The sequence below is a fragment of the Salmo salar genome, chromosome 03 (assembly GCF_965601325.2).
Source record: "Salmo salar chromosome 03, fSalSal1, whole genome shotgun sequence".
Lineage (NCBI taxonomy): Eukaryota > Metazoa > Chordata > Actinopteri > Salmoniformes > Salmonidae > Salmo > Salmo salar.
Window position 1 is genome coordinate 47,553,189 of NC_138293.1, and position 26,331 is coordinate 47,579,519.

Consider the following 26,331-nt stretch of genomic DNA (forward strand, 5'->3'; position numbering starts at 1 on the left):
AGATGTGCATTGAAGTACAGATTGAACTTGTACTTATAATATTACAATTCTAATATTTATAATGCATGTAGAATGTAGTTATAACACTTGGATAATGAACTTCTTTCAATAAAGCTTTTCACATTCTCTACTGGTTGATATTATGTCTCTCATTTGATGAAATACTACACCTAGCCTGTGTCCTCCGATCAGTGCAGATGAAGGAAATTAGATATTGAGATAAACCTCAGAGTACTTACACGATGCATAGGAAGTGTGGTGTACTATTTTTTAAAGTTCTGTTTCTGTATATATGAATGACAAATCAGCCTTTAACTAGTTAAATCATGTGTCGTAGTCTATTGCATAGTTACAATGTGTAACTACTGATATCCCAGGACCAGGATTGGTAAACACTGTCGAAGAGTATAATTGTAATACATACATGCAGACACAGCATCATTCAAAGACTGGAGTTTGATACTCCTGGTATTGGATATGACTGAAAAAGAATGTCTCACAGACATTCATACCTGAACCGCACCTTTATTTGCCAAGGTAGAATATATTCAATGTACAGGCTACAATGTGGAGGAACTCATGCTTGGTAACATGTTTTTAATTTAACCTTTATTTAACTAGACAAGTCAGTTATGAACAAATTCTTATTTACAATGACGGCCTACACTGGCCAAACGCAGACGACAATTGTGCACCACCCTATGGGACTCCCAATCACAGCCAGTTATGATACAGCCTGGATTCGAACCAGGGTGTCTGTAGTGAAGATGCAGTGCCTTAGACTGCTGCGCCACTCGGGAGCCCTGACAGAAAGTTATATTATATTCCACTCAACCCATAGGCTTCACTGATGCTATTCAGACTGTTTTGAAGTCAATACAACCGGCTAGGATAGCTGAGGTTCATAGCTAGGTTCATACACTACATGACCATAAGTATATGGACACCTGCTCGGCGAACATCTCATTCCAAAATCATGGGCATAAATATGGAGTTAGTCCCCCCCTTTGCTGCTATAACAGCCTTCATTCTTCTGGGAAGGCTTTCTACTAGATGTTGGAACATTGCTGCGGGGACTTGCTTCCATTCAGCCACAAGAGCATTAGTGAGGTCGGGCACTGATGTTGGGCTATTAGGCCTGGCTCGCTGTCGGCGTTCCAATTCATCCCAAAGGTGTTTGATAGGGTTGAGGTCAAGACTCTGTGCAGGCCAGTCAAGTTCTTCCACACGGATCTTGACAAACCATTTCTGTACGGACCTCACTATGTGCACGGGGGCATTGTCATGCTGAAACAGGAAGGGGCCTTCCCCAAACTGTTGCCAAAAAGTTGGAAGCACAGAATCGTCTAGAATGTCATTGTTTGCTGTAGCGTTAAGATTTCCCTTCAGTGGAACTAAAGGGCCTAGGCCGAATCATGAAACATCCCCCAGACCATTATTCCTCTTCCACCAAACTTTACAGTTGGCACTATGCATTGGGGCAGGTAGCGCTCTCCTGTCATCCACCAAACCCAGATTCGTCCTTCGGACTGCCAGACGGTGAAGCGTGATTCATTACTCGGAACACGCTTCTACTGCTCTAGAGTCCAATGGCGGCGAGCTTTTCACCACTCCGGCCAATGCTTGGCATTTCGCATGGTGATCTTACGCTTGGGTGCGGCGCTTGGCCATGGAAACCCATTTCATGAAGCTCTGAACTAACAGTTCTTGTGCTGATGTTGCTTCCAGAGGCCGTTTGGAACTCGGTAGTGAGTGTTAAAACCGAGGACAGACGATTTCTACGCGCTACGCCCTTCAGCACTAAGCAGACCCATTCTGTAAGCTTGTGTGGCCTACCACTTCGCGGCTGAGCCATTGTTGCTCCTAGACATTTCCACTTCACAATAACAGCACTTACAGTTAACCGGGGCAGCTCTAGCAGGGCAGAAATTTGACGAACTGACTTGTTGGAAAGTGACATCCTATGACAGTGCCACGTTGAAAGTCACTGAGCTCTTCAGTAAGGCCAAAGGCCATTCTATTGCCAATGTTTGTCTATGGAGATTGCATGGCTCTGTGGTCGATTTTATACAACTGTCAGCAATGGGTGTGGCTGAAATAGCCAAATCCACTAACTTGAAAGGTTGTCCACATACTTTTGTATATATAGTTAGGCTAGCTAGCTAATATTGACATTATAATATTGACATGTAACAGCAATTTTCTGCAATTTCTTGGGGATCAATGATTAACTGTGGGAAGCAATTAAAACCACTGTCCATGCACAGATCGGCTACATAACTAGCTACACATCCATAGGTATACAGGTATTTTTATCCTCCATTATACAATAAGCAAGAAAATATTTAGCTATCTATGTTACTTCAGCTACATTGCATGGCAAATATCAGCAAGGCAAGCTTACAAAATTGTACATTAAATTTGCATTAAATGCTTTAGCTAGATTATTTATATCCACTGTTTCACAAGACGACAGCCTGGTTTGCTGGTTTTCTCAGGAGTCCCTAAAACATTAAGCAACATGAATTCCAATTTCATACTCATATCACAACACCCATAAAGATAGCTAGCTACTGTAGCTGGCTAATGTTAGCTAGTCAGCCAGCTTGCTAAATTGTGCTTTTTGTAAATGAACTTCATGACAAAAAAATATGTATAATTGTTTGTTTCTACATTAGCTAACTTATTCCTATCAACATTTTTCGCATGATTCATTATGATGTTATAATTACTTACATTTGCTTCCATCCTAGTATTCTTGTCAGCCATCTTTGCTGAAGTGTTGGGTCACAAATTATTTGTATAAAGTTGGGAAATGCTGAACTTTTTCACCACCTCCCACACCACGTTCGAGCCGCCCGATGGTCCCCCGCCCACTCAGCTTCTCATTTCTTTCCTTCCTTTGAAAATGAATGGGTAGCGGGTTTTCACAGCGCGGTGCCGCTAGTAGTGTACATGGGCCGTAAAAGCTTGTTGCCTGTCTTCCCGCCTTTGGGACAAAGACTCCCACTGTTAGGGCAGAGACATGAGCATCTCATCTTTTTATAGCCTACAGAGCTCTGATTTCAGCCTCTTGCAAATTGGAAAGGAAAGTTGGCAGGTGCACAGTGCACTGTTAAGATGCTGGATTGCCCTAAAGTAAATTGATGTTTTGCCAAAATTGTATAATTCCTCCTGTCTAAATAAAATCATTCAAAATACTTCACCAGGGAGCATGACTTAGCCACAGAGGATCATTAGCTTATTTTTTTTTAAAGAATCGGTGTGGACTGTTTCAAATCACAAGTGTGTTTGGGAAGCCTGCAATTTGGGGTGGCAGGTAGCGGCATGTAGCTTAGTGGTTAGAGGATTGGGCCAGTCAACCGAAAGGTTGCTGGATCGAGTCCCCGAGCTGACAAGGTAAAACTCTGTCGTTCTGCCCCTGAACAAGGCTGTTAACCCACTGTTCCCTGGTAGGATGTCATTGTAAATACAAATTTGTTCAGGATTGGTGGATCCCCCATGGGATGGTTGAGCTAATGTAGGCTAATGTGATTAGCATGAGGTTCTAAGTAATAATAACATTTCCCAAGACATAGATATATCTGATATTGGCAGAAAGCTTAAATTCTTGTTAATCTAACTGCACTGTCCAATTTACAGTAGCTATTACAGTGAAATAATACCATGCTATTGTTTGAGGAGAGTGCACAGTTTTGAACATGAAAAGTTATTAATAAACAAATTAGGCACATTTGGGCAGTCTTGATACCATTTTTTTTACATAAATGCAATGGTTCATTGGATCAGACTAAAACTTTGCACATACACTGCTGACATCTAGTGGCCAATATATAAATTGCACCGGGGCTGGAATAATACATTACGGCATTTCTCTTGCATTTCAAATATGATGGTACAAATAAAATACAAAAAATAGTTGTTTTTGTCTTTGTATTATCTTTTACCAGATCTGTTGTGTTATATTCCTACATTCCTTTCACATTTCCACATACGTCAAAGTGTTTCCTTCAAATGGTATTAAGAATATGCATATCCTCGCTTCAGGTCCTGAGCTACAGGCAGTTAGATTTGGGTATGTCATTTTAGGCAAAAATTTAATAAAACATAAATAAAATACAAATTTGAGTAGCGCGCATGGCAATAGGTCTAGCTGATTTAGTTATGTGTGAAGATAAGTGTGAAGATAATGTGTCTTGAGTATAATTATCAATGTTGCATCAAGAAAAAGGGGGGTGTGGAGAAGATATGGTGTGTCTCCAGAATATATGCATATGTAGGAAAGTGCCCATTTGGCAGTGTCTTATTTCTGATTGTCTTAACTCACCACGTACACCACCCACGTACAACACCTACCACCCATGTTTTTTTAACATTCATTGCAAATGATAGTTCTGCAGTATTTGAAAAGTCTTTCCATCACTCCCGGCCTCGATAATCATCAAGCCTTGTTGGGAAAGAGCAAAATATTATGATCAGATGATCCCATATACTGTATCCAGTGGAAATGTCATAAAAAACTGTTTTTGGTTCCGAGCTCACTGGCACAATAAACGTTGAGGGCCCAGAATAGGCTAGTTGATACAATGTTGTAAGTTCGTTAGTGACAGTTTCGGGCTGGACCCTGTGACTAGTTGATACAATGTTGTAAGTTCGTTAGTGACAGTTTTGGGCTGGACCCTGTGACTATTTGATACAATGTTGTAAGTTCGTTAGTGACAGTTTCGGGCTGGACCCTGTGACTAGTTGATACAATGTTGTAAGTTCGTTAGTGACAGTTTTGGGCTGGACCCTGTGACTATTTGATACAATGTTGTAAGTTCGTTAGTGACAGTTTTGGGCTGGACCCTGTGACTATTTGATACAATGTTGTAAGTTCGTTAGTGACAGTTTTGGGCTGGACCCTGTGACTATTTGATACAATGTTGTAAGTTCGTTAGTGACTGTTTCGGGCAGGACCCTGTGACTATTTGATACAATGTTGTAAGTTCGTTAGTGACAGTTTCGGGCTGGACCCTGTGACTATGTGATACAATGTTGTAAGTTCGTTAGTGACAGTTTGGGGCTGGACCCTGTGACTATTTGATACAATGCTGTAAGTTCGTTAGTGACAGTTTGGGGCTGGACCCTGTGACTATTTGATACAATGTTGTAAGTTCGTTAGTGACAGTTTCGGGCTGGACCCTGTGACTATTTGATACAATGTTGTAAGTTCGTTAGTGACAGTTTCGGGCTGGACCCTGTGACTATTTGATACAATGTTGTAAGTTCGTTAGTGACAGTTTCGGGCTGGACCCTGTGACTATGTGATACAATGTTGTAAGTTCGTTAGTGACAGTTTGGGGCTGGACCCTGTGACTATTTGATACAATGTTGTAAGTTCGTTAGTGACAGTTTGGGGCTGGACCCTGTGACTATTTGATACAATGTTGTAAGTTCGTTAGTGACAGTTTGGGGCTGGACCCTGTGACTATTTGATACAATGTTGTAAGTTCGTTAGTGACAGTTTCGGCCTGGACCCTGTGATTATTTGATACAATGTTGTACTTCACTAGTAATAGCTCAAGTCAAGACAGATAACAAGGGAGGCCGACAGGCGGAGAAGAGATATGATTGTGATTGAAATAATTTTCATCTGAATATTTTCGACTGTTTTTATTTGTCAGCTTTAGGCCTATGTATTTTACTTAGTTGATGATGGAAGTTATAGGCCTACTGCTGCAATGGCCTGAATGCTATCTCAGAGTTCTATGCTCTCTTTTCTTTAGCCGCCAATGGATCACAGCGTATCAACGTGTCTGAAAGTTTATTGGAATCTGTGTGGGTAGCTGGACAGGTAGGATGATTGACAGTGAAGGTGAACAGGTGGTCACGGGTCAGGTGACAGAGGAATGGATGAACTGAGGCAGAAAGTGGTGTATTTACTGGATATTTTTTTGGTGACAACACAATGTCCAGATTAGACGGAGTTGAGGGAGAGAACGCAGCGAGGTCGGGCGGTGGCGATTTAATGTTTTTAATGAGTTGAGATCTGTCGGACATTTCCACCTGACCTAATTAAAGTGCGCTGGCCCAGCTGCACAAGTGGCCATGAATTAAAGGACATGACGACATATTGCACAAATGTACTTTTTCCCTTGTACCAAATGTACCAAATCAACATCGAAAGTTTAATGTGTTTCCATTGCATTTTCAACTCTACTGACAGTTGCTTTAAATATCAAGTGACTACTCTGGTCTTGGCACTTGTGCTCTAGCCAGTGGTGACCTGTCATTCAGGTCAGAGCCCCACTTGTTTTGAGACCCACTTGTTAATTAAGCAAAAAAAGATATATATTTTGTTGTTGTTGCCTGTTATGCATGTTGTTTGGGAGTTAATACGTGTCACATATCAGTTTGCGAACAATAAAAAAAAAAATTAAGTTAATAAAGCCGCATACAAACATGTTCTCTTTTTTGCTTTCTTGAGTAAGGCAGCTCCAAAATGCAGGTGTTTCAGCCTAGCTCAGTGCTTTCTGTGGTGGTGGGGCAGCCAGAGGAAAATACGGAGCGCAGGGGTTGGTAATGTTCTCTAGTTGTGCAGTGATTGGCTCAGTGTTCTGTCGCTCATGGGGACATTACGTCACCGCAAACTATACGGGAAGAACTCGAAAATTCAAGCCCCTTGGGTGCTGCCATAGAGTTACATTAGAAGTGCCCATCCAAGAAGGCTCAAGGTCATTGACACAGATAAATTGACGTCAAATCATGTTATAAATACTGTAGCTTTGATTGGACTGATCATGTCAACATAATACTTTCAAAATCTTAGGTAGCAAGCTAGACAAGCAGTCATCATCATGAATCAAGTTGACCATCTACAGGCAAATCCTTTTCAATCCTTGTTATATTAAGATAAATTATAGATAAAACATATCGCTGCACATTGGCCATTGGACATAAACATTACACAACAAGTTGGAAATCGCAAATTTGGATTGATTTGATTTTGGATTTAGAAATTATAAATAAAACGTATCGGTGCTCATCGGCCATTGGACATAAACATAACACAACAAGTTGGAAATCGCAAATTCAATAATGAGTGGTATGGAAGGAATCAGTGGCTAACTGCAAGCATTGCAAAGCAATCAGTAGCCTACTATTCAGTGGAGTGGGTGTGTGGTCCAAGTCTGGGTTTAAGGGTCTCCTTTCCATGCTTAAAAGGATAAACATTCAACACCATGGGCCAGAAAAGGTTGATTACATTGGCCATGCTGTCAATGCAGCATGACTACTGCCACATTCAAAACAACTGGAAACTTGGAACTGGGAAATCTCAGACTTCAGTGAGTTCAAGACAACTGGGAACTCGAAAAAAATGAGCTCCGACTGGGGAAAATACATTTTGAATGGTCATCCAACTCGGAATTACAAGTCGGGAACTCGGGCCTCTTTCTAGAGCGCCAACTTGAAGATCACTGACATCATGATTCAATCTTTTTTTTCAGAGTTCCCAGGTGTCTTGAAAGCACCATCAATCCAGAGAATGCCAGACTTTGATAACAAAGTTTGATAACAAAATTTACCCACAAGTAGGACCACCGCGCCAAGTGGGCACAGCACAACAAGGTGAGCCCAAAAATGTCTTGTATGCTGCTTCATAAATGATGTAATATGCCAGGGATGTACAGTGCATTCGGAAAGTATTCAGACCCCTTGACTTATTCCACATTTTGTTATGTTACAGCATTATTCTAAAATGTATTAAATAGTTTTTTTTTTCTCCCCCTCATCAGTATACACACAATACCCCATACTGACAAAGCAAAAACAGGTTTTTAGAAATGTTTTCAAATTGATAAAAAAACAAAACCAGAAATAAAACATTTACACAGTATTCAGGCTGTTTACTCAGCACTTTGTTGAAGCACCCTTGGCAGCGATAACAGCCTGTAGTCTTCTTGGGTATGACGCTACAAGCGTGGCACACCTGTATTTGGGATGTTTCTCCCATTCTTCTCTGCAGATCCTTTCAGGCTCTGTCAGGTTGGATGGGAGCGTCGCTGTACAGCTATTTTCAGATCGCTCCAGTGACGTTCGACCGTGTTCAAGTCCGGGCTCTGGCTGGCCCACTCAAAGACATTCAGAGAATTGTCCGGAAGCCACTCCTGTGTTGGCTGTGTGCTTAGGGTCGTTGTCCTGTTGAAGGTGAACCTTCGCCCCCAGTTTGAGGTCCTGAGCGCTCTGGAGCAGGTTTTCATCAAGGATCTCTCTGTACTTTGCTCCGTTCATCTTTCCCTCGATCCTGACTAGTCTCCCAGTCCCTGCTGCTGGAAAACATCCTCACAGCATGATGCTGGCACCACCATGCTTCAACGTAGGGATGATGCCAGGTTTCCTCCAGACGTGACACTTGGCATTCAGGCCAAGCGTTCAATATTGGTTTCATCAGACCAGAGAATCTTGTTTCTCATGGTCAGAGAGGCTTTTGGCAAACTCCAAGCGGGCTGTCATGTGCCTTTTATTGAGGAGTAGCTTCCATCTGGCCACTCCACCATGAAGGCCTGATCGGTAGAGTGCTGCAGAGATGGTTGTCATTCTGGAAGTTTCTTCCATGTCCACAGAGGAACTCTGGAGCTCTGTCAGAGTGACCGTCGTGTTCTTGGTCACCTCCCTGACCAAGGCCCTTCTCCCCCCGATTGCTCAGTTTGGCCGGGCAGCCAGCCCTAGGAAGAATCTTCGTGGTTCCAAACTTCTTCCATTTAAGAATGATGGAGGCCACTGTGTTCTTGGGGACCTTCAATGCTGCAGAAATGTTTTGGTACCCTTCCCCAGATCTGTACCTAGACACAATCCTCTCTCTGAGCTCTATGGACAATTTCTTTGACCTCATGGCTTGCTCTGACATGCACTGTCAACTGTGGGACCAATGGAAACAGGATGCACCTGAGCTCAATTTCGAGTGTGATAGCAAAGGGTCTGAATACTTATGTAAATAAGGTATTTCTGTTTTTAATCTGTAATACATTTGCAAAAAAAAATATATATATTTTTGCTTTGTCATTATGGGGTATTTTGTGTAGACTGATGAGGATTTTTATTTATTTAATCAATTTTAGAACAAGGCTGTAACGTAACAAAATGTGGAAAAAAATAAAGGGTCTGTGTAATGATCGTCTGGAAGAGGGGACCAAGATGCAGCATGGTAAGTGGTCATAATTATATTTAATGAAACACTTTAAAACAAACAAGAAAACAAAAGCCAACAGTTCTGCCAGGTGAACACACACAAGACAGAAAACAACTACCCATAAAACCCCAAAGGAAAACAGACTGCCTAAGTATGACTCCCAATCAGCGACAACGATGTACAGCTGTCCCTGATTGAGAGCCATACCAGGCCAAAACAAAGAAATACAAAAACATAGAAAAAAGGACATAGAATGCCCACCCAAATCACACCCTGACCAAACCTAAATAGAGGCATAAAAAGGCTCTCTCAGGTCAGGGCGTGACAGTCTGAATACTTTCCGAATGCACTGCATACTGTAGCTAAGAAAGTAATACTAAGTGTATATTGTGTAGTAAACTGTTAGTAGCCCAGGTGCCTCACTCTAATAATTTGGTCCCTTTCCCCCTCATAACTTAGTTTACTGTTCTGACTTGGTGGTGGCTGTTTTAGAGAAATGTAATCATCAAATATTTTAAGAGTTTTCATTGTCTGCTTATATGCCCCCTTTATTAATCCTACGGTTCTGACTTGGTGTGTTTATGGACACATTCAATCTCTCCCTATCCCAGTATGCTGTCCCCACATGCTTCAAGATGGCCACCATTGTTCCTGTACCCAAGAAAGCAAAGGTAACTGAACTAAATGGCTATCGCCCCGTAGCACTCACTTCTGTCATCAAGAGGGGCTCTGAGAGACTAATCAAGGATCATATCACCTCTACCTTACCTGTCACCCTAGGCCACTTCAATTTGCTTACCGCCTGTGTGACCAAGCATGCCTCCAACTCAATCATCAAGTTTTCAGACACCACAACCGTAGTAGGCTTGAATACCAACAATGATGAGACAGCCTACTGAGAGGAGGTGAGGGTTCTGGGAGTGTGGTGCCAGGAAAATAACCTCTCACTCAACGTCAACAAAACAAAGGCGATGATTGTGGACTTCAGGAAACAGCAGATGGAGCACCCCCCTATCCACATCGACGGGACCACAGTGGAGAAGGTGAAAAGCTTCAAGTTCCTTGGCGTACACATCACTGACTATCTGCAATGGTCCACCCACACAGACAGTGTGGTGAAGAAGGCACAACAGCTTCTCTTCAACCTCAGGAGGCTGAAGAAATTTGGCTTGACACTTAAAACCCTCACAAACTTTTATAGATACACAATTGAGGGCATCCTGTGGGCTGTATCACCGCCTGGTACGGCAACTGCACCGCCCGCAACCGCAGGGCTTTCCAGAGGGTGGTGCGGTCTGCCCAATGCATCACCGGGGGAAAACTACCTGCCCTCCAGGACACCTACAGCACCCGATGTCACAGGAAGGCCAAAAAGATCATCAAGGACAACAACCACCCGAGCCACTGCCTGTTCACCCCGCTATCATCCAGAAAGCGAGGTCAGTACAGGTGCATCAAAGCTGTGACCGAGAGACTGAAAAACAGCTGTTAAATAGCCATCACTAGCACATAGAGGCTGCTTTCTACATACATAGACTTGAAATCACTGGCCACTTAAATAAATGGAACTCTAGTCACTTTAATAATGTTTACATATCTTGCATTACTCATCTCATATGTATATACTGTATTTTATACAAGTCTACTGTATCTTAGTCTATGCCGCTCTGACATTGCTCGTCCAAATATGCATATATTCTTAATTCCATTCTTTACTTAGATTTGTGTGTATTGGGAATATGTTGGGAAATTGTTAGATATTACTTGTTAGATATTACTGCACTGTCGGAGCTAGAAACACAAGCATTTTGCTACACCTGCAAAAGCATCTGCTAAACAAGTGTATGTAACCAATTAAATTGGATTTGATTTGATTTGTACAGGGAGAATACTGTAAGAATGTTCTGGATTCTGTCACTGCACATTTCAAAAGTGCTGAACAAAGAATTATATTGACTACGTCTGTCCTAGTTCGCTCTTTAATGTCTTAATCAAAATTACAGATAGCCTCTTATCTGCTCTTCGTCCCCTTATGCCATAGTTTGTACATCTCAGTTGTCAGTAGAAACCACGTTTGTTTAACCTGTTATGGATAGGGGGCAGTATTTTCACGGCCGGATAAAAAACATACCTGATTTAATCTGTTTATTACTCCTGCCCAGAAACTATAATATGCATATAATTGTTTGATTTGGATAGAAAACACCCTAAAGTTTCTAAAACTGTTTGAATGGTGTCTGTGAGTATAACAGAACTCATATGGCAGGCCAAAACCTGAGAAGATTCCAAACAGGAAGTGCCCTCTCTGACCATTTCTTGGCCTTCTTTATTCTCTTTATTGAAACAGAGGATCTCTGCTGTAAAGTGACACTTACAAAGGCTCCCATAGGATCTCAGAAGGCGCCACAACGTTGAATGATGACTTTGCAGTCCATGGCTGAAAAACAGTAGCGCATTTGGATAGTGGTCGATCTGAGAACAATGAGACAGGCGCGCGCGTGCACATGAAGAGTCCATTTTAGATTATCAGTCTTTGAACGAAAACAACGACTCCCGGTCGGAATATTATCGCTATTTTACGAGAAAAATCGCATAAAAATAGATTTTAAACAGGGTTTGACATGCTTCGAGGTACGGTAATGGAATATTTTGAATTTTTTTGTCACGATACGCGTCCGCGCGTCACCCTTCGTTACCCTTCGGATAGTGTCTTGAACGCACGAACAAAACACCGCTATTTGGATATAACTATGGATTATTTGGAACCAAACCAACATTTGTTGTTGAAGTAGAAGTCCTGGGAGTGCATTCTGACGAAGAACAGCAAAGGTAATCCAATTTTTCTTATAGTAAATCTGAGTTTGGTGAGTACCAAACTTGGTGGGTGTCAAAATAGCTAGCCCGTGATGGCGAGCTATCTACTCAGAATATTGCAAAATGTGCTTTCACCGAAAAGCTATTTTAAACTCGGACACCGCGATTGCATAAAGGAGTTCTGTATCTATAATTCTTAAAATAATTGTTATGTTTTTTGTGAACGTTTATCGTGAGTAATTTAGTAAATTCACCGGAAGTGTTCGGTGGGAATGCTAGTTCTGAACGTCACATGCTAATGTAAAAAGCTGGTTTTTGATATAAATATGAACTTGATTGAACAAAACATGCATGTATTGTATAACATAATGTCCTAGGAGTGTCATCTGATGAAGATCATCAAAGGTTAGTGCTGCATTTAGCTGTGGTTTTGTTTTTTGTGACATTATATGCTAGCTTGAAAAATGGGTGTCTGATTATTTCTCGCTGGGTACTCTGCTGACATAATCTAATGTTTTGCTTCCATTGTAAAGCCTTTTTGAAATCGGACAGTGTGGTTAGATAAAGGAGAGTCTTGTCTTTAAAATGCTGTAAAATAGTCATGTTTGAAAAATTGAAGTTTTCGGATTTTCGAGGAGTTTGTATTTCGCGCCACGCCTTATCATTGGATATTGGAGCGGTGTTCCGCTAGCGGAACGTCTAGATGTAAGAGGTTTTAAGCAAGTCAGCCATATCAGCTATGGTTTTTAAAGGCAATATATGAGGCTGAATGAATGGTTTTGCTGCCAGATAAGGCTCCGCTGAAAGCCAGGTGTAGAAGTGGTACGGATTCACTCCATGGTGTTGAAAAGAAAGCGCTGCTGTTGAGACAGCTTTATGTAGGCCCTAACAGTTTGTGGGCACAGTTTGTCACCGTTATAGTGCAATTAATGTGTTGTTTAGTCTTGTGTTGTGTTGTGGCTTTGCTGGTATGCATCTAAAAACATTTTTTGTTTCCCCCACCAAGATATACATGCTAAAATCGCCACTTGCTCTATCCAAGAGCTGGCAGATACAGTGCGGTTAGTCTGTGCGGGTTGGCTAGTCTACATGATGAGATCATTATGGGTTAGAGCAAGAATATTTTTATTTGTCAAATAGCAGTCAAGCATCGATCATATCACCAGAATAAGACCACAGATATTTATTGGAAAGGAACATCGAGATCACCATGCACTTTCACCACCCTGTGAAGTTCATCATAATTTATTTCATCTGTAGCCTAGTAAACTGCATGGCTTCCCGAGTCCTAGTGGGAGGACCACACACCATATGCGTGACTCCAAGTTTACTTCGATATGATGGTTATTATATCAATATTTGAGCATAAAGGTGTTTCCACCACCATTTCTCGCATAATTAATTTATAGACAAAAAGATATCACACCATGTAGAATGAACAAATGATGTGTCTGCATTTATAAAATTGATCCGAAAATCCCTGTTTCCGTCACAGCTGTCTTGTTTTTTTTTATACAGTATGATTTTACTCGCATAAAAACTGTGGATGGGAAAAGTGGCTACTCATGTTCATATTTAGAATGAGTGTGATTGTCAAAATACAGAAGATACTCAACATGATTCACATACTAGTCAATTCTGTAGTCTCCAGACACACACTCAGGGTGTCGAATGAATATTTGGAATGGTTTTACATTTCTCTTGTTCGCACAGGGGCGCAACTTTCACTGGGGGGGGGGGGGGGGGGCATGACCTCCCCCCCACATTCTGAAATTGCATTTTTGTCCCCTCCCCCAGTTTAATCATTGCGCTGTGATACAAAACGAAGCCCCGATGTACTTTAGGACCATGCAGATGCCTCAGAGCGGTCGGGTAGACTGTTTTCTGTTTTTAGCAGGCCGGATTTAGGACCACACGGACACCACAGAGCGTGAGGACAGGCTATGTGAAGGCAAAGCTTCTAAAAGGCTGGCGTATAGGACCAGCACGGGAGAGATGAACATAGGCAGTTGCTGTCTGTGCTGCGCATAGTTCAGTGTGTATGTGTTGCACTCTTCCACCGAGGTGTAAAAGCAAGCAAAGCAGAAACTGGTTACTCTTTAGTTGACTGATCTAACTGGCAAGGTAACTGCTGTTTGACAGAAAAAAATTGTGCTGACCTTGTAGTGTAACTGTCATGTGACGTTCGTTAATGTTTCATCCCCTCTCGACGGAAGTGAATGAACTACTAGCAGCTAGTTAGCTAGCTAGTAGCTACCACAACCAGTTCAGCTCTAGTTAGCCTTTAGCTATCTGTCAGGTAGCAGTATCTAAAAGCTGTTGTGTGTATGGAAATGTTTAGAAGGCTTTGTTTTGTCCCATTTCAACAGAAGTAAATTTGATGATGTACGATTAGCTAGAGCTTGGCTAATGTTAGCTAGCTAGTTCATTAGCTATAGCTATTATTTTGTCTCAATCACACTAGACCTGAATCAAATGATGAAACCAGTGGCCAAACGATTTAGTTTTTATGAGTCAGTATAGCAACGTAACCTTATTGATCTGTCCATTTCCCTAGCTAATTCCCTACTTTTCACAGTGACATGGTATATACAGCTCTACATGCTTCACTGCCATTGTGCACAGTCAGTACACAACACTATGCTCATCATGTCAGATGGATCAGGTGGTGACAGGAGTCTCTGCAGGGTTAGACAGCCAGGGAAGACCAGTCTACGGAGCTCAGGTGAATTTTGCAGTGTATTATAACAATCAGTGAATGGATACAACGTTCCATCTTGAATTGATGGGTACAGTCTGGGATCTGGGAATAATGGTCATTTGAATTATGAAAAATGTATATTCTTGGATAATATAATGTATAAATGTACACCAAGGTAATTCTTTGTCATGCCTCATCTGAGCCGGATTAGATGGTGACAGGGGTCTCATCAGGGTCAGGCAGACAGGGAAGACCAGTCTGACGGCGCAGAGGTGAACTTTTGCAGATACAGTGCATTCGGAAAGTATTCAGACCCCTTGACCTTTTCCACATGTTGTTACTTTACAGCCTTATTCTAAAATGGATTAAATAAAACAAAAACAATCTACACACAACACCCCATAATGACAAAGTGAAAACAGGTTTTGTTGAAATTTAAGCAAAACGGAAATACCTTATTTACATAAGTATTGAGACCCTTTGCTTTGAGACTCAAAATTGAGCTCGGGTGCATCCTGTTTCCATTGATCATCCCTGAGATGTTTCTACAACTTGATTGGAGTCCACCTGTGGTAAATTCAATTGATTCGACATGATTTGGAAAGGCACACACCTGTCTATATAAGGTGTCAGAGCAAAAACCAAGCCATGAGGTCGAAGGACTTGTCCGTAGAACTCTGAGACATGGTTGTGTCGAGGCACAGACCTTTGGCAGGGTACCAAAAACATTTCTACAGCATTGAAGGTCCCCCAGAACAAAGGTTTTAAATGGAAGAAGTTTGAAACCACCAAGACTCTTCCTAGAGCTGGTCGCCAAGCCAAACTGAGCAATCGGGGGAGGTGACCAAGAACCCGATGGGCATTCTGACAGAGCTCCAGAGTTCCTCTGTGGAGATGGTAGAACCTTCCAGAAGGACAACAATCTCTGCAGCACTCCACCAATCAGGCCTTTATTGTAGAGTGGCCAGAGGGAAGCCATTCCTCAATAAAAGGTATATAACAGTCCACTTGAAGTTTGCCAAAAGGCACCTAAAGGACCGTGAGAAACCAAGATTGAACGCTTTGGCCTGAATGCTAAGCATCACTTCAGGAGGAAACCTGGCACCATCCCTACGGTGAAGCATGGTGGTGGCAGCTACATGCTATGGGGCTGTTTTTCAGCGGCAGGTCCTGGAAGACTAGTCAGGGGGAAAGATGAACGGAGCAAAATACAGAGAGATCCTTGATGAAAACCTGCTCCAAAGCGCTCAGGACCTCAGACTGGGGCGAAGGTTCACCTTCCAACAGGACAATGACCCTAAGCACACAGCCAAGACAACACAGGAGTGGTTTCGGGACAAGTCTCTGGATGTCCTTGAGTGGCCCAGCCAAAGACCTGAAAACAGTTGTGCAGCGACGCTCCCCATCTAACCTGACAGAGCTTGAGATGATCTGCAGAGGAGAATGGGAGAAACTCCCCAAATACAGGTGTGCCAAGCTTGTAGCGTCGTACCCAAGAAGATTCAAGGCTGTAATTGCTGCCAAAGGTGCTTCAACAAAGTACTTAGTAAAGGTTCTGAATACTTATGTAAATGTGAAATTTCAGTTTCTAAATTTGATACATTTGATAAAACTGATCAAAACCTGTTTTAGCTTCGTTATTATGGGGTATTGTGTGTAGATTGATGAGGGGGGGAAAAGAATTGAATCCGTTATAGAATAAGGCTGTAACGTAACAAAATGTAGAAAAAGTCAAGAGGTCTGAATACTTTCCGAATGCACTGTTCAACACTTTATTCTCTCTGTGTTGTATACACTGGACAAGCAAGAAGCTTCAAAGATTGAAACTATTTTAAAGCAGTCTGACAAACCTCTAAAGTTGATTTCCAAACTGCATCAAGGGTTGATAGAGGCTTTTCCCGATGACACAAAACATGTGAAACAAAAATGTGAGGAAGACCTGAGAGACGCTATTGATGATGATGAATGGATACAGATATGTTAGAATGCCCAGTCATGTTCATATATTCTCAGACATAAATTACTGCAGTTTAAGACCATAGAATGTACTATATGCCAGTGAAACTGAATATCATGCACATAGAAGTTGAATTGTTCTGCTGGAGGCGTAAAACATAAAAGGAGACATATTTGCATATGTTGTGGTCTTGTGAAGGCTGGCTGAATTCTGGCAAAGAGCATGTTCTTTTATCTCAGCATGTCTACAGATTCTCCCGTCTCCCTGTTTTTGTTTCCTTGAAAAATGTTATACTGGAGACTGTTATCTGAAGAAACTGTGTTGCCTAGCATTTATAGCGGCTAAGAAATGTATTTGCCATTAATTGGAAGGTTGGTTATCATCCCACAATGAATGGAAAAAATGGGAAGTTATGTATCACTAGATTTGATTTATTACAAGATTATGGGTATACTGTGCAACTTTCATAAGGTGTGGATGCCTTATATGTAATACTACTGTACAACAAAAGGAGACTGTATTGAAAACATGCCCACATCATGGGAGATATCTATTTAGGCAATCCCTAGCTGCTGGGCTGCGCAGACCTGGCCCTGGTGGTCTGCCGTACTGTTGGTTGTCACGCTGGCCTTGGCCTAACACACCTGAAAATAATGAATGTTTCACTAAGATCCTAAAGATGAGTGGGGTGTGTTGGGTTGGGGAGCTGCCGAGCCGTGGACCCCTAGGGACAGGACGGGGTGACCCAGCTATATTGTGTGCAAGTAAAAATACCTCTACAGTACTATTAGGCCAACGATATGAATTATATGGAGGACGTAGTGTTTCTGCACGTTAATGTGTAGGTGTATGTGGTTTTATTATTAAGCTTTAGTTTTCTAAAACTTTCCCTTGAGACATATAAAAAGAGATGGGAAGGAAGTTGTGTTGGGAGAGAGTTGAGTTATTGACTAGACTGGTGGCGATCGGGTTGGCTGGGCGGTCTGGCTGACATTTGATGTAGAGGGAGTCTTAATAAAGACAATCAAAAGTTGTCTTTGTACTTTATTTGTAAGAGTTGTTCATTTGTTAGGCTATTGGTTAAAGGTGCAACACAATATTACATGATCAAAGATCTAGTTCAGTCTTGTTAACTTTTTAAGGTATAGGGGGCAGTATTTTCATTTTCTGATGAAAAGCGTGCCCAGAGTAAACTGCCTAATACTCGGGCCCAGAGTCAAATATTTGCATATTATTAGTAGATTTGGATAGAAAACACTCTGAAGTGTCTAAAACTGTATGAATGATGTCTGTGAGTATAACAGAACTCATATGGCAGGCAAAAACCTGAGAAAAATCCAACCAAGAAGTGGGAAATCTGAGAATTGTAGTTCTTCTTTTGAATCCCTATCAAAACTACAGTGTCTGTGGGGTCACGTTGCACTTCCTAAGGCTTCCATTGGCTGTCAACAGCCTTTAGAAACGTGTTTCATCCTTCTCCTGTTACTGGGCAGAAAATAGGAGCTCAGTCAATGAGTGGACTGCCTGGGACTAGTGAGTTGTTTACTGCGCGGGCACATTTGGCGCCCCGCTCCTTCTTTTTCCACTGTAATGAATACGCTATTGTCCGGTTGGAATATTATCGACGTTTTATGTTAAAAAGACCCTAAGGATTGATTGTAAACAATGTTTGACATGTTTCTACGAACGGTAATGGAACTATTTTACTTTTCGTGTCTGGATTTACGCTCGTGCGTTATGCCTTTGGATAGTGATCTGAATGCCCGAACAAAACAGAGGTATTTGGACATAAATATGGAGTATTTCGAACAAAAATAACATTTCTTGTGGAAGAAGGAGTCCTCGGAGTGCATTCTGACGAAGATCAGCAATGGTAAGAGAATATTTTTAATACTAATTCTGAGTTTAGTTGACCCCAGGACTTGGCGGGTATCTGTATAGCTTGCTTTGATGGTTGAGCTATGTACTCAGAATATTGAAAAATGTGCTTTCTCCGTAAAGCTATTTTAAAATCTGGCACAGCGGTTGCATTAAGGAGAAGTATATCTATAATTCTTTCAATAACTGTTGTAAATTTTATCAACGTTTATGATGAGTATTTTTGTAAATTGATGTGCTCATTCACCGGCAGTTTTGGTGGGAATACATTTTCTGAACATCACGTGCCAATGTAAAATGGGTTTTTTGGATATAAATATGAACTTTATCGAGCAAAACATACATGTATTGTGTAACATGAAGTCCTATGAGTGCCATCTGATGAAGATCATCAAAGGTTAGTGAATATTTTAGCTGTATTTTTGTTTTTTGTGATGCATGTCCTTGCTTGGAAAATGGCTGTGTGGTTTTTCTTGTGAAGTTTATGTCCTAACATAATCTAATTTTATGCTTTCACCGTAAAGCCTTTTTGAAATCGGACAATGTGGTTAGATTAACGAGAAGTTTATCTTTAAAATGGTGTAAAATAGTTGATTGTTTGAGAAAATGAAATTATGAGATTTTTGCTGTTTTGTATTTCGCGCCATGCTATTTCACTGGCTGTTGATAGTGTGTACCGCGGGTCCTAGCCCATAGAAGTTAACCACTTAAGCATATTTAAACACAATCTCTTACCTAGCTTGATGACTGTGGCCATTTTTGCTTACTTTTTGTTGTTCTAAATAGAGACAGCTAGAAGGGTCATATTATATTTGTGTAGAAATGCAGGAAATAAGCTTTAGATGCCCCCCAAAGTTTGAGGAACCCCAGACACCCGCAAAGTTATGTCCCCCCCACTTCTAAAACCAAAGTTGCACCCATGTGTTCGCACATGATAGGAATTTGCGTCAGCGTCTCGCTAAAGGTCGTAGTACAAGGACTGAGGACACACAGGAACACGTACACACATAGTGATGTATTACATCATATATCTCAGGGTATATAAGCTGTGTTCTTCCTAATGGAGGTTGAACAATTCTTCTGCACTGAAGCAGGTTTTTGTTTCCTTGTTGCGATCTATTTTTGCAACTTGTATTTTACTCTTATTTTCACAGACTACTAGTGGTTGTTTCTGGATAAGTCCACTGACTAGTCTAGACAATACAGTGCTGACCATTTAATTGCACAGGGTTGGAAAGGGATTCATTTTGAATACAGGAGGCAGTTTCTAGCATTCCATTATACTCAGGTATAAATCTGTATTAGATAGTATAGGTTGTATAGGCAATATTGCAGATACCTGTATTATTGAAGATAGCTTATTGAGCAGGTATGGCAGTGAGGTGGTGTTCCTTTGGGTTTGTGTTGTTGGTAGTGTTTGCATGTTGTTCTGATGGACAGCGTAACTTGAGGTTTCCTTCATACAACAACCCCCAACCCCAAATTACAACCTCTACGCCTAGGCTGCCCCAGTGGCCAGAGCCCCAGTGGCCACAGCAGCAGACTCCCCAGAGGCCAGAGCCCCAGTGGCCACAGCAGCAGACTCCCCAAAGACCAGAGCCCCAGAGGCCACAGCTGCAGACTCACCAGAGATCAGAGCCCCAGAGGCCACAGCTGCAGACTCACCAGAGATCAGAGCCCCAGAGGCCACAGCTGCAGACTCCCCAGAGACCAGAGCCCCAAGGGGCACAGCTGCAGACTCCCCAGAGGCCAGAGCCCCAGGGACCACAACTACAGACTCTCCAGAGACCAGAGCCCCAGAGGCCACAGCTGCAGACTCCCCAGATACCACAGCTGCAGACTCCTCAGAGGCCAGAGCCCCAAGGGCCACAGCTGCAGACTTCCCAGAGACCAGAGCCCCAGAGACCACATCAGCAGGCTCCCCAGAGGCCAACACAGCAGACATCCCAGAGACCAGAGCCCCAGTGGCCACAGCTGCAGACTCCCCAGAGGCCAGAGCACCAGTGGCCACAGCTGCAGACTCCCCAGAGGCCAGAGCCCCAGTGGCCACAGCTGCAGACTCCCCAGAGGCCAGAGCCCCAGTGGCCACAGCTACAGATTCCCCATAGGCATGAGCTCCAGTGGCCACAGCTGGAGACTCCTCAGAGGCCAGTGATACAGAGGCCACAGCTGCAGACTCCACAGAGGCCAGATCCCCAGAGGCCACAGCTACAGACTCCCCAGAGACCAGAGCTCCAGCGGCCACAGCAGCAGACTCCTCAGAGGCCAATGATCCAGGGGCCACAGCTGCAGACTCCACAGAGGCCAGATCCCCAGTGGCCACAGCTGCAGACTCCCCAGAGGCCAGAACCCCAGAGGCCACAGCTACAGACTCCCCAAAGGCCAGAGCCCCAGTGGCCACAGCCCCAGACTCCCCAGAGACCACAGCAGCAGACTCCCCAGAGGCCAGTGATCCAGAGGCCACAGCAGCAGACTCCCCAGAGACCAGAGCCCCAGTGGCCACTGTTGCAGACTCCACAGAGGCCAGATCCCCAGTGGCCACAGCTTCAGACTCCCCAAAGGCCAGAAACCCAGGGGCCACAGCTGCAGACTCCCCAGAGGCCAGAACCCCAGAGGCCACAGCTACAGACTCCCCAGAGGCCAGATCCCCAGAGGCCACAGCTACAGACTCCCCAGAGACCAGAGCTCCAGTGGCCACAGCAGCAGACTCCCCAGAGGCCAGAGCTCCAGTGGCCACAGCAGCAGACTCCCCAGAGGCCAGAGCTCCGGTGGCCACAGCAGCAGACTCCTCAGAGGCCAGTGATCCAGGGGCCACAGCTACAGACTCCACAGAGGCCAGAGCCCCAGTGGCCACAGCTGCAGACTCCCCAGAGGTCAGAACCCCAGAGGCCAGCAGTAAACACAACTCCAGATCAGAGATGTCAAGTAAAGGTTCAGGATACAGTGCAATGTGGAACCCCAGATATTACTCCATCTCAATGTCAGGCTATCGACTGCTGCTTCAATGGACAGCAGTGTTACTATGGAAAGGCAGGTGAGTGTCTGATATTGTTTCTGTCTTGTAATGCTCAGATAATATTGTAATGCTCAAAAACATTCACTTTTTCCTCTCTTTCCCCAGTGACTGTGCAGTGTACCAGGGATGGTCAGTTTGTGGTGGTGGTGGCCAGGGATGCCACTTCGCCTAAAATAGACATCGATTCCATCAGTCTGTTGGGGGGGAATGACAGCCCCTGCAGTCCTGTTGGCATCACTTTAGCCTTTGCCATATACCAGTTCCCTGTCACTGCCTGTGGCACCACTCTAAAGGTGAGTAGAGATAATATACATGTTATACACTGGCTCAGTATTAACTGTGGACTCTCCCCTGCAGGAAGAAAGTGGCTATGTGGTTTATGAGAACAGGATGGCATCTTCCTATAACGTGGGGATGGGACCTCGAGGCTCTATCACCAGGGACAGCCATTTTGAGTGAGTCTTCTCTCTGTAAGATTGAATTTACTTTATTGATTCCCCAGAGGGAATTCAGAACATCCCAGGCGTGTAAGGACTTAGATTTAGCCCATAAAGTAGTGATACAGTATGCTTAAAGATCCTATTGTATCACTGCTTTCTTCTCCCTATCTAGGCTGCTGTTCCAGTGTAAGTACTCTGCCACTGCAGTAGAGGCTCTGGTTATTGAGGTGAACACTGTTCCTGCACCCGCTCCTGTTGCTGCTCTAGGACCCCTCAGAGTGGAACTCAGACTGGCCAAAGGAACATGTGACACCAAGGGATGTAATGACGGTAACGTGCATTTCATTTCAGGCTTGTTCTGTGTCAATTTGTAATATTTGAACGCATGAAGTGATACAAAAAAAAAATATATATACTTTTACAAAAGTTTTTCCAATCCTGTCTGACTTCCAGGGTCGAGATCCTTCACATTGTATTACACTGAGGAAGAATACCCTATCACTAAAGTCTTGAGGCAGCCTGTGAACGTTGAGGTTCGCATCCTGGAGATGAAGGATCCCAACCTGTTCCTGATGCTGGAGCACTGCTGGACCACCTCTGCCCCCAGCCCTGTCAGCATGCCCCAGTGGGATCTCATCATTGAAGAGTGAGTAACTACAGTAATATCATCCTGATTTCCATGCTTGCTGCTCCTTGATTATACGTCTTGCTCTTTTTACTAATACTGTATGTAGTTTGAATACTATGTTTGAGATCTCTTCGTTATGTGACCTCAGAAGGCATCATGTACCACTATGTATTTTAAATTATATATACACTGAGTGTACAAAACATTAGGAACACCTTCCTAATATTGATTTGCACCCCCTTTTGCCTTCAGAACAGCCTCAATTCGTCGGCAAGGTGCCGAAAGCGTTCAGCATGGATGCTGGCCCATGTTGACGCCAGTGCTTCCCACAGTTGTGTCAAGTTGAATGTCCTTTGGGTGGTGGAGCATTCTTGATACACACAGGAAACTGTTGAGAGTGAAAAACCCAGCATCGTTACAGTTCATGACACACTAAACCGGTGCACCTGGCACCTACTATATCCCGTTCAAAGGCACTTAAACATTTTCACCCATGGAAGGGAACTATACACAATCCATGTCTCAATTGTTTTAAGGCTTAAAAATCCTTCTTTAACCTGTTCCGTCCCCTCCATCTCCACTGATTGAAGTGGATTTAACAGGTGACATCAATAAGGGATCATAGCTTTCACCTGGTACAGCTCAGCATTTAACACCATTGTACCCTCAAAACTCGTCATTAAGCTCGAGACCCTGGGTCTCGACCCCGCCCTGTGCAACTGGGTCCTGGACTTTGACGAGCCGCCCCCAGGTGGTGAAGGTAGGAAACAACATCTCCACCCCGCAGATCCTCTACACTGGGGCCCCACAAGGGTTCTCAGCCCTCTCATGTACTCCCTGTTCATCCATGACTGTGTGGCCATGCGCGCTTCCAACTCAATCATCAAGTTTGCAGACGACACTACAGTGGTAGGCTTGATTACCAACAACGACGAGACAGCCTACTGAGAGGAGGTGAGGGCCCTCGGAGTGTGGTGTCAGGAAAACAACCTCTCACTCAACGTCAACAAAACAAAGGAGATGATCGTGGACTTCAGGAAACAGCAGAGGGAGCACCCCCCCCCCCCCCCCCCCCCTCCCATCCACATCAACGGGACAGTAGTGGAGAAGGTGGAGAGTTTAAAGTTTCTCGGCGTACACATCACGGACAAACTGAAATGGTCCACCGACACAGACAGCGTGGTGAAGAAGGCGCAGCAGTGACTATTCAACCTCAGGAGGCTGAAGAAATTTGACTTGTCACCTAAAACACTCACAAACTTTTGCAGATGCACAATCGAGAGCATCCTGTCGGTACAGCAACTGCACCGCCCTCAAACACAAGGCTCTCCAGAGGGTAGTGCGATCTGCACAATGCATCACCGGGGGCAAACTACCTGCCCTCCAGGACACCTACACCACCCGATGTCACAGGAAGGCCAAAAAGATCATCAAGGACAACAACCACCCGAGCCACTGTTTTGTTCACCCCGCCACCACCCAGAAGGCGAGATCAGTACAGGTGCATCAAAGCTGGGACCGAGAGACTGAAAAACAGCTTCTATCTCAAGGCCATCAGACTGTTAAACAGCCATCACTAAGATAGGGTGGCTGCTGCCAACACATTGACTCAAATCTCTGGCCACTTTAATAAATGGACTTATTAAAGGTATCATTAGTCACTTTAAATAACGACACTTTAATAATGTTTACATATCCTACATTACTCATCTTAAATGTATATACTGTTCTATACCATCTACTGCATCTTGCCTATGCCGCACGGCCATCGCTCATCCATATATTTATATGCACATGTTCTCATTCACCGCTTTAGATTTGTGTGTATTAGGCAGTTGTTGTGAATTTGTTAGATTACTTGTTAGATATTACTGCATTGTCGGAACTAGAAGCACAAGCATTTCTCTACACTCGCATTAACATCTGCTAACCATGTGTATTTGACCAATAAAATATGATTTGTTTTGGGGTAAGTCTATGTCATGGAAAGAGCGGTTGTTCCTAATGTTTTGTACACTCAGTGTAAAGTGCTTTGGACAGGAAGGGTTGGATGAAATTTTGCAACATGAACTATCTATTTATTCCTCTCTCTCTTCCCAGTTGTTCCTTCCCGAATGATAATTACCTGACCACCATGGTCCCTGTGGAACGTTCCTCTGGCCTTCTGTACCCCAATCACTACAAACGCTTTACCCTCGAGATGTTCACCTTTGTGGATCACACTCTGTCTCCCCAGAAAGATCGGGTAATTGGCTAGCTTTTTTAATAATAAATACTTTATTTGATATACTATTTACTTTTCTCTAACTTATTTTATTCTGTACTCTCTTGACAGATTTTCATCCACTGTAGTACATCTGTGTGTTACCCTACTCCAGGGGTCTCCTGTGAACCTAAATGCAACAGGCAAAGTAGGTAGTGGTTCTCCCTTTATAAAGGCCTTGCTTGGGCACCATGGCCCATATTTAAAGTGTCTTAGAGTAGGAGTGCTGATCTAGAATCCGATCCTCCCTGTCCATAATCTTAATCATTATGATTTAACAGACAACTGATCCTAGATCAACACTTCTGCGTTCAGATGCTTTGTGATTGTGAATATGACCCAGGTTCCGTTGTGTTTTTCAGGGAGAGATGTTGCTGCTGCTCAGAGGAAGACTATACACACTGCTGTGGTCTCCAGTGGAGAAGTGGTCCTGGTTGACAAAAAGCCTGTCTGACCTTCAGACCACTAATTCAACCAGCTACAGTTTGTAATGGGGTATGAAAGAGGTATTGAATAGCATTTTTCTTGCAGATACTTTCTTTGTTCTTGATTTGGAAGAAACTTGTCTCTTATAAACGTCCGTGTCCAGTTGCCGGTGGTACTCCAAAAATCTAAGAATATTCATAAAGATATTAAATCCAGTTTTTGCACCAAGTGAGGAATTGCCTCCCGATTTTAGCTGCCAGACATCTTGCAATTCCCAACATCTTTGCAGGAACTAGTCGTTTCTATGCGCCGTGGCCTCGGCTGACAGCATGTCACAAAGTGCGACAAAGATCTACACACGTGCAAGAGGCGTTTCTCAATCTATGCAAAGGTGGATATATTATTTTTCTGAATATTCTCTGGGTTTTTTAGTTCCACTAGACACAGAAGTGTGTTAACCTACTCCAGGGGTCTCCTGTGACACTCCAGGCATTTCCTACATACACTGGAACCTTTCAAACCAATAACAAAGAAAGTATCACCAAGTCAAGGTTCGTTGAAAATATCCCGATTACAGCATGACCTCAGACACAAACTTTAACTCTATATGGTTATAATACAACATGGGCTCCTGATTTTGCTATGTGTTTATTGTTTCTAATAAACAGTTGTACCACAAAGTTGGCAATTCATAAAAATGTCCTACTCTCTCGCCATAAAAATGTGCATATAGGACCTGTAAATCTGGTCAGGTTTGTTATGTGAAGGCATTGTCTAATTCTTGGAACACCTTGATAGCAGTGGTCAAGGTTGTGTAGAACTATCATTCTCTGGGCCAAAACAGTCAGAAGTAGTTTTACTATATAAGGTCTGTAGATCAACATTGAATTGCCTCAATGACCACGTTTATATGCACACAGTATTTTATGTAGTAGCGCATACCCCGCTTAAGGTCTTATTCGGGAAACGCTTTTTACATACACCTTTGATATCCTGCTCATGAGTATCCCTGTATCCTTGAATAAAAATAATATAC

At 43.2% G+C, this 26,331-nt stretch overlaps 1 protein-coding gene across 1 annotated transcript; it reads left to right on the forward strand.

Annotated features, from left to right (window-relative positions):
* The first annotated feature begins 19,606 nt into the window (after positions 1 to 19,606).
* Positions 19,607 to 25,323, forward strand: LOC106600553 (uncharacterized). Its single transcript, XM_014191996.3, has 8 exons — positions 19,607 to 21,556; positions 21,644 to 21,831; positions 21,896 to 21,993; positions 22,151 to 22,308; positions 22,432 to 22,624; positions 24,707 to 24,851; positions 24,942 to 25,017; positions 25,232 to 25,323. The coding sequence occupies exons 1-8, from the start codon at positions 19,894 to 19,896 to the stop codon at positions 25,321 to 25,323; spliced, it is 2,613 nt and encodes an 870-aa protein (XP_014047471.1). The 5' UTR covers positions 19,607 to 19,893.
* The last annotated feature ends 1,008 nt before the right edge of the window (positions 25,324 to 26,331 follow it).